Source organism: Haliotis asinina, chromosome 10 (genome assembly GCF_037392515.1).
Source record: "Haliotis asinina isolate JCU_RB_2024 chromosome 10, JCU_Hal_asi_v2, whole genome shotgun sequence".
In the NCBI taxonomy this organism is placed as follows: domain Eukaryota; kingdom Metazoa; phylum Mollusca; class Gastropoda; order Lepetellida; family Haliotidae; genus Haliotis; species Haliotis asinina.
Genome location: NC_090289.1, coordinates 24,889,455 through 24,903,694, shown reverse-complemented (window position 1 = coordinate 24,903,694; position 14,240 = coordinate 24,889,455). Strand labels below are relative to the sequence as shown.

At 41.0% G+C, this 14,240-nt stretch overlaps 1 protein-coding gene across 1 annotated transcript; it reads left to right on the top strand.

Annotated features, from left to right (window-relative positions):
* Positions 1–226: 226 nt before the first annotated feature.
* On the top strand, positions 227–11,098 carry LOC137298259 (epidermal growth factor receptor-like). The gene is made up of 6 exons (XM_067830437.1): positions 227–444; positions 4,829–5,191; positions 5,840–5,971; positions 7,173–7,250; positions 7,857–7,975; positions 10,204–11,098. Exons 1-6 carry the CDS (start codon positions 345–347, stop codon positions 10,297–10,299), a joined length of 888 nt encoding a protein of 295 aa, XP_067686538.1. The 5' UTR covers positions 227–344; the 3' UTR covers positions 10,300–11,098.
* The last annotated feature ends 3,142 nt before the right edge of the window (positions 11,099–14,240 follow it).

Here is a 14,240-nt window from a genome sequence, read left to right as displayed (position 1 = left end):
CATGAATACTGATTAATTAATAAGCACATTGGTAGATATTTAAAAGCAGCTAAACTTTGTTGGCGTTGCACATCTCTATCCCAGACAATCGCTTCACCGGCACACGGCGATCGAAACTAACAGAGAACTGTTTACAAGGCTCGAAGTTCGCGGTCCTGTGATCATTGATTGATTTACCTGGGCACAACAGATCGAACACTTCTTAATCATCAACAGCACACACATATTTACTGTAGAATTGTGATAGATTTCTACGCTTGGAAAAGCAAGCGTGAATATATTTTGGTCAGAAATATTCAATTCTACATATTTTGGCCAGTGCTCGAGAACAGTTAATTTTTAAGATGATTCAAGTTCTTATACTATGTGCATGGTGTGTATGCACAGCTCTTGGTGTCTTCATTCAACCAGACATCGATCTACCCAATTTAACCCTGGACAAAGGTAAGCTATGATTTCATTATATTTTACAGCTGTTTAAAATAATTGCAAACTTTCCTTATGTCCCTAATTTCAAGCAAAAGCAATTGGTTCTCCCACTCGAACGATGGTTATTCAATCAGTTATCGATCATTTAAACAGTTGAGAAGACAGTATTTATTTATAGAAGGCGTCTTGTCTGGATAATACACTCAGGTACAGGAGTCCACGTTTTCTAAGGCATCGCAATTAGGTGTGTACAGTTGCGTCCCTTGGTGTGACAGGATACTGACGCTTTATATGTTAGTACTGACACTTTCGTGGACATCTACGATATTGCTGTAAGGATGGCCATAATTAACAAAATCCCCGACGCTCTGAATCAACCCTACCTGTTATATTCATTTTATTCTGAACTTGTAAACGTTCAGTTAAAAATCAACCATGCCTTTGATAAACATAGATTTTGAAATGTCCCGTAGTCTGCTTTATCTAATCATCATTATATCGTAGCAATGTCGTCATCATCATAATCGTTATCAGCTGGAGAAGTCACTCGTCGTCCCTGACGTCGACGATAACCGTCGTAGCTGTATACCGCATGAACGTCTCAAGCGTTCACAAAGTTTCTCTCATATCACTTAAGTTACTTTAAGAGACTGAACTGTACATTACACAGTAACAGTTTATGCAAAGATCTCATGAGAATTTTAGCCAAATTTCGATGTCAATCTCACAATTTAAATGTCCAAAAGCAGTGTTTTTCTGAGACATTTATACCATTTAACCAGCTATGTCCAAAATATAACATGAATCTCATAGAAGATATCATTTATTGTTAATACGTCCATTTTATAGATCGTTTAGACAAGAATTTATACCAAATAAATATCACATGTTCCCTTCAAAAGAAAAATTCCACGCTCTTCTAAGTGAAGCAAGTTTTACTGTTATAAAATGATTATGTATATTTTTAAAAAGATGCCTTCGTGAATGTCACTATCGTGAGATTATCAGTTATTAGCTTTGATGTATGTTCTCCACACATTGCTATTTTTGTGCCTTTAATTCTGATTAAACAAATAGTTATTAAAATGTCAACACAAGAGTATGGTTAAGATGAACAAGCAATATCAACATTAAACTTCAAACGATGGCCTTATTTGTTTTAATTGATTTAAAATAGACGGTTTATACTTACTTATACTGTATGTGTTACTCTCCATTGGCCTGTGAAGGTCTTCAGCAACCCATGCTTGCCATAAAAGGCGACTATGCTTACGTAAGAACCGACTAACGGGATCGGGTGGTCAGGCTCGCTGACTCGGTTGACACGTCATCGCTTCCCAGTGGCGCAGATCGATGTTCACGCTGTTGATCACTGGATTGTCTGGTCCGATTATTTACATATAGCTGGAATATTGCTGAGTAAAACTCAACTCACTCACACACTCTCAATTAGTTCGGTATTTTGTTTCATTCAAGAAAACGTCGTTAATATAACACATAAAAATGGTCTGACATATGATTGATTGAAAATTACCCTCACAATTTATTCATAATTTCTCGTAACCACAAGAGACTGCATCTGAAATCATTAATAACGACACGCATCATGTTCATTTCAAAAACAGTCGAAGCATATTGAATACTAGTAACTGGATTAGAACTAACTGCATTGATACATTTATCCCAAACTGTCAAATATTTCTAGCAATTATATGAGAACGGCTCGGCTTCGGACGGAACCTAGGAATCAAGTGATTGATAACATGAGCAACGATCCAAGTGGTTCGAACAAATATATGAGCTTTAGAGGCGATCCGCATGCATTCCTCCTACAACGAGTATATAGTGTTTGGTTGTTATCTGCCCCGGAAACCTCGTAGGCGTTTCTACTAGTAAAGACACACGGTGGCGCGTCACGCTGAATTCCGATTTGTCTGCATCAAGAAACAACAGACAAAAGAAAAAATATATTAACGAAAACTATTTGCAATTCATACAATAAACGCCTACTGATGGATATTCTATATGATCAATACACATGAAAGAAGAGACAGATCATTTGATGCGCTTAAAAAAAAATTACTTCCAAACATCGATTTCCTGAAACGAACAAATGTAACCAAGTGCTACCTTCTTTAAAACATTAAACAGAAACTTTTAGTATTCATAAACTTTGTAACTTTCCCTTTTGACATCTTTCAAATCGATATTCACGGCGGTCACTTCCTGGATATCTATTTCAGTTACATAAACGCACTCTTGTAGCGTTCTTAAATTTTAACAAGATAATCATATCTGTTGGGTACTAATCTATGAGCTACAAATATGTACCGAAATAGAATATATGGATTAAGTCTGTATGTTGCCGCTAAGTCGTGATGGTAGGAAAGTGGCTTAAAGTTGTTGATTTCTAAGTCACTTATGAAGAAACAATTGATTTATTGTCATGACGTTTGTCAGTGTGAACACGTGACGTTGAAACTCAACACGTTTTCAGGTAATTGATCAATATAATTCTCTGCGAGAAGGAGATAAATGTCGCAACATTCTTTCTTTGGCATGCGTAATTGGATAAAAAACACTCAAAGGAATACATCATGGATTTTACTTGTGTAAGACCGTAAGGACAACTTAAATGACAGTAGCATGAAGTTAAGTATGAAAGCAATATCAAGGTTGAAAGAGAACGGCTTGATGCAATCCGCCCACATTAACACCTCCTGGTGGAAACTGGAGCTGGCGCAGTATAATGTGTGCTGGAAATAGGGGGGTGGGGGGTCATTTGGTTTTACCTTCGTCCATTCTTTCATTCATTAACGTTACCGTCCATTCATTCTTTCGTCTATCATGTTATTCAATTAATGTCTTCATTATCTTTATTTATTCATTCATCTATCCGTCTTCGTGTATCTATGTACCCATTCATTCATTAATAGATCTATCTTCTTTTATCTGCGCATTCTTCATTCATCCCTTCATCGACCCATCTTCGTTAATTTATTCATTCTTCATCCATCCATCGATCCATTATCGTTAATTATCCATTATCCATCATTGTTCATTTTGTTCACTCATTCCTTCACTGACCCATCTTCGTTTATTCTTTCATTTACCCATCGATATATTATCGCTAATATATCCATCCTCCATTTAACCCATCCATCCAACAATCCATCCATCATTGTTCATTTATTCATTCGCCCTTCATCACAGACCATCTTCGTTTATTTATTCATTGTTCATTCATCCATCGATCCATCATCATCCATTCATTCATCCAACATTGTTCATCACCCTCGTGAGTGTGTGTGTGTGTGTGTGTGTGTGAGTCTTGTCTTGTCTTGTCTGCACCCTAGAGGTGTTCTCATCTGCACTCGAGATACTAGTACTGACGACCCGTACCATTGATCATGGTCCATTTCATTAATGTGGGTGATGGCAATGACATCGACGACTGACAGAGTTGGATTTAACATTGATTTTGTGAATCATTTTTAGAAAGCTCTATACTTTATGGTAAAAGTAGACACTTAACAATAAATCTAACAATTAACAGAGCAAGGAACAGATTGATTAGAAGTCAAGATCAGAGGATATAGCTCGGATACATGACACTAGTCGGGGTCGAGTTTTCCAGGTTGATAATACTCTGTTCAAACGTCTGTCGTGTGTTGAAGTAATTCCGTCAGTTGCAGTATGACAGCCTCGCGAGTACACATCGATGTTTTTGCAAAACCACCCTTGAAGATACGGGTTAGAATGGACCAGTAATCCATATCTGTCGTCAGAGGCGACCAACGGAATCGGGTGGTCAGACTCGCTGACTTGGTTGACACACGTCATCGTATCCAAGCAGCGCTGATCGATGCTGATGCTGTTGATCACTGTATAGTCTGGTTCAAACTAAACTCACTTTTCGCAAAATCGGTGCGACGGACTGTGAAGGAGATAAAAATGTATTTCCCACAACTAATTAAAATAAGCAGTTTAAAAATTGATAAAATAAACAAATGAGCAATTGCTGATAACCTAGAAAACGGCCTGGATGGATCGGAATTCGAACCCAGGATCATGAGTTTCTTGTATTACGAAGGGATATATGAAGACAGTACGAGCTGCAGGACAAAGGAGACAATTCGGTATTCATGTTTCAGTCTGCAAGTTGCAAACAGTCAAATTATAACGTATCTAATCTACAGTACCTACACTCTTTTCCTGTTCGGGGTGGTTGGGTAGCCTAGTGGTTAATGCGCTCGCTCGTATCGTCGAAGACCTGGCTTCAATTCCCCACATGGTCACAATGTCTGAAGCCCGTGTCCGGTGTCCCCCCGGTGTGATATTATTGCTGGAATATTGATAAAAGTGGAATACCAAACTCACTCTCTGTTCATGATTGCAGCCTGCCCAGGTACCCATATGGGATTCAGCTATTCCGGTTCTCTCCGACGTCACTTCCGGTATATGCAAAGACGTTACACCGGATGTACTTATGTGCAGGGGAACCTCGAGATCACACACCTGCGTCACAAGAACATCAACTACGACCTGAGCTTTCTCAGCACAATCCGTTATGTCAGCGGCTATGTGCTCATTGGCCTGGTAACACGTGTCCGAGAGATACCCTTGACCAGTCTAGAGGTCATCAGAGGTAACCAGACACTTGAACTCTTCGGAAGACAGTTTGGACTTGCAGTAACCTTGACCTCTAGATCGTACGGATCAAGGAAAGGTTTACAAGAACTCCAGCTGCCGAAATTGAGAGGTAAGGGTCAAGTTTGTATGTTCACAATTAATACATCTCCAGAATATAGTATTATACTACCTAACTTTAGATGGGGATGTTTCTTTATACACCGTGAATAAAACTCACTAGAGAAATGAGAGCGGTGGGGTAGCCTAGTGGTTAAAACGTTCGCTCGTCACGCCGAAGACCCAGGTTCGATACCATGCACGAGTACAATGTGTGAAGACCCCAACCGTGATATTGCTGGAGTAATGCTAAAATCGACTGTCACTTGCCACATGATACTATGCTTTCATCGTGGCTGACTGACTTTCCTTTGCTGGTGAGTAAGGGGGGATCATTCACACTGCACGTAGATCTTCATGAAGTCACACATACACTAACAGACCCACGCACGCCATACATTATGAATAACCAACAGGAGCCTCAAACACGTGCATTATTGATACATATATATCGGGTTGGTCCACATGGTCCACTTGGTCCACATGGTCCACAAGAACATTGTGTTCAAAAGTAGATTTCAAAATAAATATAGCTCATGTCTGATGTAGTTTGATGTTCCTTCAATATATAGCGTGGATAATTATTTTCTTCTTCATGCATCATAAATATGTGTAATTTGTCACCTTCGCGAAGTGTATAGATCCATGTATTTACTGACAGAGATCTCTAGGGGCGACGTCCTGTTCGCCAACAACCCTGTACTGTGTTACGTCAAGACCATCTTGTGGGAAGCAATCATCAGCGGCGGGAGGAAGGCCATGCTCAAGGGAGACCAGCCACTGGCTAAACGATGTAAGGATACAGGAACGTTTGTGTTTAGATGTTACTGCTGCGTAACCCCTTTACCAAACACTCAGGTACTGCTCTAGTTACATTAAAACGGCCATGTAATCCCGTGACCGTTTCAGTGAGTTTACTTTCAGCAATAATCCATCTGTAAGGCGATAGTGTGTAAAGTCTAGACCAGACAATCCAGTGATCAAAGTCATGAGCATCATTATACTCGACTGGGATACTATAACATATGCCCACCAAGTCAGCGACTCTGACCACTCGATCCCGTTAGTCGCCTCTTACAAGCATGGATTACTGAAGATCCATTCTGATCAGAATCTTCATGGATCTGTCGCTATTGAATTGCTGTATGTAAAGTATGCAACCTTCAACGACCGTAGTTGGCCCCAGACAGAGTGCGCATACAGTTGTCATTCAAGACAGACTTGCATGAACATTCTTGAATGGACTGGGTCCGCACTCGCCCATGCTTGTCGTAATTTTCTGGTGGTCAGACTTGGTGAATTGCGTTTCACTATGAGTAACTTCAGTTTTGCGCCGCACTCAGTAATATTCCAGCTATATGGCGGCTGTCTGTAAATAATCGAGTCTGGACCAGACAATCCAGTGATCAACAACATGAGCATCGATCTGTGCCATTGGGAACCGATGACATGTGCCAACCAAGTCAGCAAGCCTGACCGCCCGATCCAGTTAGTCGCCTCTTAGTTAGTCGCCTCTTAACCCAAGCATGGGTTACTGACTGTCGACTCTACACCGGACCTTCTGGGGTCTCGTTTTATTATGTCCCGATGGAGTTATGTGTTGTTAATTCTCTCATTCACTGACTTACCTAAGCCAGATCCGACCATCTACAGGCGGCGATAAGCCGAAATGTGAGTTCGGTGGGTCAAAACATTTATTGAAATAACTTCACGCTGATCCGGAGACCAATATCGTGAGCCATCTCTTGGTGAAAATGAAGACTCATTCTTTGCTAGTGATATGTCACACCGAACAGCCTCGCTCGAGTCCCCATGTTGGATTCATTTGGTTACCTCTTGTCGAAAAATGTCGCCGCGATTTTCTGCCTTCCCCCTCGTGACGGCTCAGTAGACAGACCGTTCAAGTTTCATTCCAGCATAGTTGGTCATTTCCATAATGGTATGTCACCTGATGTCTGCATTGTGTAGCTGAATGTGGGTGTCTCTGGCTGCAGGTTTGCCGTGCTCCAGTCATTGTGATCAAGGGGGTACCAGGCGCTGCTGGGGAAGAGGAAAGCAACTCTGTCAGAAAGGTACATAACTGTGTCAAGTAATGTTTTGTGCAGAAGATCTCCACGTGATTCATATATACCTCTGTCCTGTGTAATGGAAGCAGCCCTGGTGGTACACAAATGTCAAAAGTGTGACATCACGTCTGTCACTAACGCGTGATATTTCACAGGTCTCCCATAAACCTTACTGAGGCTGTGAATATTGTAACCTTGTTCAAAATGCGATTTTTACAATCCTCAGCTGCTTTTAGGTGGTAACGGTATTCAGATGGGTCATATGACAACATAAACAAATATAAACTTTATTCCAATTTGTGTCATAAAATATAGATATAGAATAATACAGGCATAGCCGGTGAGCGCTGTTTTGGCACCTGTTTTAGCAATATTCCTGCAATATCACGGAGGGATACTAGAAATGTGCTTCACACATTGCCTACATGTGGGGAATCGGACACGGGTCTTCTGCTACCCCACCGTCCCAGCACTCAAAACGTTTCATGTTCTCTCTGTACCATGCAACAGCCCCGGCGGCCAGCTGAACAGCTCGATAATACCCATACGTTAACAGACTGGCATGAGCCACGGTGAAATAATGCAGGGCAGCTCGTTTTTCTTCTGTTCCAGTCGAGCCCTTCACCTGTGACCCCTCCTGTCCATACCGGTGCTTCGGACCCGGAAAGCAGGGATGCTGCCACAGCCAGTGTGCAGCCGGATGTTGGGACGACACCGAGGCTGATTGTGAGGTGAGAGTGAGGCTCAGCCGAAGCGTTATTGAATTCAAAGTGAAGATTGTTGATGACAGCTGTAAAGAGACCTAGCTTCATAAGAGTTTGATTTCAGAAAAAGTAACGAAGTTTATCAATCACCTGGATTTTCTAGCTATCGTAGAACTCACTGATTGGTTGAGTTTTGCACTCAGCAATATTCTAGCCATATGGCGGAGGTCTGGGAATAATGGATCCTGGGTCACACAATCCAGTGATCGACATCATGAGCATCGATCTCAACGTGTCAGCCAAGTTAGCGAACCTGACCACCCGATCCCGTTAGTCGCCACTAGATAAATTCAGTCTCGGAACTTCAAGGGTTACTATACTCGTTTACAAAAGTAGGGGTATTTCATTTCTTCATTTACGATTAAAAGTATTGAGGAGATTTATCGGAATCAATCAATGATATTATTGAATGTTTTGAGAGTGTATCGCCATTTGCACTTCCTTACAACCATAGTTATTTGGAATGTAGTCGCTTTTGAAAGACGGTTGGTGTATGGCATGTAATTTGCATGTATAGGATTTTCACTTTAAAACAAAGGACTAGAAACAAACAGTAACAAGTGTGTAATGCAAGACGAGTGTCAAAATTAATATTCTAAGTGATTTCTCGACCTTCTTGAAAAAGGGCAAAATCAAGAATGGGAATGAGACAACCGGTAGCCTCCCTGCGAGGGATGAACAATGCATTCTGTATTCCGGTGATACAACGTTTGGTTACAGATTCTTGATACTGATGTTTGTCAACGATACTATCATCTGTATCGAAACTCCGCATCACCTGAATCACTGGAAAACTGTAGTGTAAATAGGGTTGCGGGCATGTGATTCTTCAAGTCTATTTAGATCTAACTCCCATGTTCCTGCACTCCGTTGAACCGGAAGCCAGCAGGGTAATGGAGACGAAGAACGATTTGCTATGTCTCGAGTGGCACCCAAAGTGTTGAATTAAATATGTCGCGTGAGTAATTATTAAATATGAATTTAGAAGTCTGGCAGTATAACCCTGTTAAAGAAATGGGTGTCTACCTTTGACAGTAGCGATATAATATTTTGAAAATATTTTTCGAACCGAAGCAAAGGGGGCACGCAGTCTAAGTAACGCTAAGGTTACCCGACGCGACCTCCTACTAGGTTTTGTTGTAGTGGAGTGTAACAAAACGTACTCAAACTAAGTTTACTTATACTGCGGAGGTATACCTATGCTCGCTTGGCACGTATAGACAGGTCATTTTCTCTTTGTTGCGCAACGTGTTTGCGCTAAAGTTTTCCCTTAAAGTTTGCCCTTAACCAAAAATGCTACTCAAAGAAGAAACACTCCCTGTTGCCAGGCAAATGACATCCCTTACACTGAACCTTAACGTTGATTTCTTCCAGGATGTCAAGAATGCCATCATAAATGATCTGTCCAGCTGTCCACATTTCTGTACTAAGTTTACAATAAAACCGCCTCGTCAGTTACCGAATGTAATTATTTGCGGAACAGTGCTAGAATGAGACATTTTACCATGCCGGTGTTCACTCATGGTTGCTTCAAATTCATGTTTCGCTCAAATTATGATGTTTTCCACCAACGCGCAATACCCTAATTATTGTTTTTCACCAAAGCGTTTTCACTATACGTTCTACATACGATGTTTCTCCTGCAAGTGAGTGATACGATGTCATTTAACTACTGACTGAAGCGGTTTTTGTCTCACCAAAATTGAGTGAGGGATTTTATTTTACGTTTTTTGGTAAAATGTCGGCTGGGGACACATGAAATGGGCTTCACACGTTGTACCCATGTGACGAATCGAACCATGGTCTTCGGCGTGGGGAGCGAACGCAAAAACCATTAGACTACCCCACCACCAATCTATTCACCAGATGTGGGGGAACTTAGGCAAGCGTCAAATTTTGGTCAACCAAACATCAGTTTCAGTGTAAACCCGTCGTGCCAACTGCAATATGAATATGACACCATGCTTGTCTAAGAGAAGGCTACGTGGATCGAGCTGACAGACTAGATGACTTAGTTGTGTCGCCATGCGGTGCACGGTGCTGACAATATCAACCACTGGTTTGTTTGATAGTCACAGCTCCGTCATGGTTATCAGTTGCCAGGACAGTTCCTAAATGAAGCGTTAACCCAATATAAACATTATAACATCTACACAACTTCCATACCACTTAGTTTATCTTGTATTTCGTTTCAGATGTGTAAAAACTACAACTACCTGGGCCGCTGTGTTGGCTATTGTCCGTACGACCCAAACACGTATGCTTTCGGCTCCATGTGCCTTAAGTTTTAACGAAATGTCACCACGGATAATCTCCCTAAGTATCATTCAAGGATCGATGTCCACGGAAATGATCGATGACGCAAGCCTCAACCCGGATACATCACGGACTTTGATCAGGGAGGCATGACATTGAACGACATTTACCAACGTTGCCATGCTCGTTTTTCCATATCAGATCAATATTGACACATAACATTGACATAAATGCACTCTTGGAGAAGAGTATTTGCAGAATTTAGGCACCAAGAGGAAACAATATTTCAAGTCCAATGTACCTTTACCCAAGTGCCGTTTAAAGACCAAGTAGGTACGGAAATGTCATGTATAGGTACAAGACACAGTAAGTGAAAGTGATGTATGTCTGTGTACACGGAAATGGTGTTTCCTAGGTATTGATATATCTAGATAGTGAAAAGGGCTCATCATTATGAAGCTTTTAACCTCCGGGGACCAAGTCGCGTTGTCTGGACAGGGATGACATCAAGGCCCTCCTTCTCGAAATGTCGTTCTGTAAAACGCTCTTATGCACTCTGGAGCTGCTCATGGAAAAGGTTAAATGAAACACTATGCTTTTAATAACATCAATAACATTTTAAGAACTGGTCTGTAAGACTCGCGTTCTAGAACATTCTAGTTATTATATTTTCAACGATTTCTTTTTCAAACTATCCAAATCATAATAACAACGACTAGTATTGACATGCATTCCCACGGTAATAAGGTCCCTGTTCCTCTTGAATGTTCTATATATAATTGTGTTGCTGGCAACATTTTTTTCCCTTACGATAAATACAATCAGATTCTCCAATCGGCTTTCAATATCTTTGGCTGCGATGTAGCGTACACATTCTATTAAAGAAGATATCGGTTTTTCATGAAGGTTAAACGATGACTTTCAAAGGTCAAAGGTTCGTGAAGATTATTTGCTGATGGAGTCCCTCTCCTGCTGCTTTGGGCCGGGTCCCTACAGCTTGTGGTTGCAGTGTTCGCCCGTCGCGTCTACGCCTGGAGTCGTTTCTTAACATCGGTGAATTGTCTGGTGTACCCCGGCCGAATTATTCCTTAACAAAATTTCCAAATTCCTAAAGTGACGTAAAACCATACTCACTCATACTGATGGGTGGAAAATGATAGTCGCTTTATATCTACTTCGACATGTGTTGGCATAAAAGGACCCAGTGAAACGCAACATCTTTCTCACTGTAATAAATAAAATAAGATTTATGGACAAAAAATAATAAACCTGTTCAGAAGATCCTATTGGTATTTCCAACTTATTAGTTCACTTGTACTTTTGGATCAAAGCTAAAAGTTCGAGGGTAGGATATAGCTAAATTAACGACGCATGTTAAAAAATCACTTTCAATATTTTTCGTGTGGAAGGGTACTTTCACGTCCCTGGTGAAACGAACGCCATTGGAGATGGTGCTGTCAAATCAGTTATAAGACTCGGGTCGAATATGGCCCAAGCCGGAAAACAACGAATCCTGCTATTGATCCAAGGGAAGCAACTCTGCACAGTACTGGATGAGGTAGAGATCACTGACAACTCAAACACCTCCGTATCTTTCAACACAAAAGCTGATAACACGGAGTGTTGGCTGAGAGATCGATATGTCAATACTCACATTCCTACTTTTTCGACTGTGGACATTCTGTTTCATTTTCAAAACGACTGATGTCCATGAACAGAAGCTTTGTTACCTTATGACCATTTACAAGCAAGAAACGATCCCCACATTATAAACATTATGGAACGATACCTGTCTCGCTTCAGTGCACTGGTCAGTCTCTTTTCAACATCCTGACTAAAGTATGTATTTTAGCTGTCATGGTGCGTATTGTTTCAGCATCTGTGACGGGTACCTCCACACGGAGGTTGTTCATTTTAAAAGACGAAACAGGATTTGAATAAACAGTTGTGTGCATTCTTATCTCTGTGTCTTCTTTGTGACGCAATGGATTGATTGAGTTGGGCTTCACGATTTTTCCAGTTACATCACGGCCTGTCACGTTACCGAACAATCAAGTGCTTCTTGAGGTTCATAGGCCGATCCAGGAATTTTGAAAGGGGAGATTCAATGGCTCAGCCAAAGCAACAAAACATTCCTCAATATGGTCTTAAATCAATTTCAAAAGGAGGTACCAAACCCCCTGAAACCATCCCACCCCACCCCAACTTGGATCCGCTCATAAGGGTGCTGTTGAAACCAAACACTGATAACTTGAGCATCACTGAATGGAGCCTCACTATAACCCAGCCATTGATCTGTGACACAATCAATTCACTTTGGTTTGATTGTTGTTTTATGGAGCACTCAGCAGTATTCCAGCTATATGTCAGCAGTCTGGACCAGACAATCCAGTGATCAACATCATGAGCACATATCCACACAACTGGGATATGATGACATGTCAACCAAGTCTGTGATCCTGACCACCAATCCCGTTGGTTGCCGCTTATGACAAGCATAAGGTATTGAAGATCAATTGTCATCCAGATCTTCATAGGTCCATCCACTACTGTGAACATGCATGTTGCTGATAGCACAACCCCACAATCAATCACTTAAATCATCCATGTTCTCTTAGGCCAGCTCCTCAAGAGACCCAACAGAACCAATAGATATTCTACCAACTGAGGCTTCCAAATAATGTGCCAGCTCACTTGTAAGAGACTAAGGGGATCAGGTGGTGAGGCTCTCTAACTTGGTTGACTCATCATAGAATCCTTACTTCACAGACTGATGCTCATGATGTTGATCACTGGATTGTCTGACCCAGACTCAGTTATTTACAGGTTGCTGTCATATAGCAGGAAAATTGCTGAGTGGGACATTAAACAAGAAACCCAAACCAGCTAATTCTGATCAGTGCCAGTCACTAAAATGCTAGCATGACATGAGTGCAATCAGCATTTCTTCATGTTGAAGTATAGATAACATGTAATGTGTCATAGAAACCCTTAAATAAATATACCCAGTATAACCCAGGCAAATCTGGAATGGGGAAAGTGGACACTAGTTGTGTTTCTGGTCAGCATGAAGACAGTCTCTGCACCGTTTTATTACTATTTTTTTTAAGACAATTAAGTAACTGTTATGTTCATGGAAGAGTGCACTCAGCAATATTCCTGCTACATGGTCTGGACCAGACAATGCAGTGGTCAACAGGAATAGCATCAGGGATAAGATGACGTGTAAACCAAGACACCAAGCCTGACCACCTAGTCAAGTTGTTTGCCTCTTGCAACAAGCATGGGTTACTGAAGATCAAATTTCAAACCCATCTTCCCAGGTTGAATCCTTTAAGTCTTGATTAAGAGCAGGCAGAATACATGAATGGAAACTCATTGCAGAGCCTAGATGTCAGTCAAAATAACATACTAATACAACCAATAGTCTGTTACGACTATCTCAATAAGTCACATGATACCAGTAAACAAACAAAACAAGACATTTGTGTAAATATTTTATTATTTCACCTATAAAGCAATGCTGTTTCTCTCCTTCACATCAGGTCTGTGAGGTTGGAATAAGGGGGTAATGGATAACGGAGGGACAACTAATAATAGAACAGCCATACAACCATTCCTGCTCAAGCAGTAGGACAGTTTGCTAACAACCACATACACAGCCATTGTAAAAGAAATATACAGTCAAATCCTGACGAATCAAATCCTGACTTGGGACCGAGTAATAAATTCGATTTATCGATGTATTTGAGATATAGGTATGTTTATGATGGCAGAGAAATGCTTAGGACAGACAGGTACTTCCAGGTGTGCATAATATTTGAGACGCCTGCATTCAACTTATCAGGATTTGACTGTATCTGAGTAGGGGAAATATCCAAAATACAATACACTTGTTAGTCAAGGGTTCTTCCTATCAGTTTCAGATCTAAAAATGCTAAAATGAAAATAGCATTCACTGAAAGTAAGCCCACAC

Bases quoted from the DNA above. Each gene is read 5' to 3' on its own strand.
- LOC137298259 (XM_067830437.1), top strand. From the start codon at position 345: ATGATTCAAGTTCTTATACTATGTGCATGGTGTGTATGCACAGCTCTT. The intron at 5,972-7,172 runs GTAAGGATACAG...CTCTGGCTGCAG, and splicing joins CCAGCCACTGGCTAAACGAT to GTTTGCCGTGCTCCAGTCAT. The intron at 7,251-7,856 runs GTACATAACTGT...CTTCTGTTCCAG, and splicing joins AAAGCAACTCTGTCAGAAAG to TCGAGCCCTTCACCTGTGAC.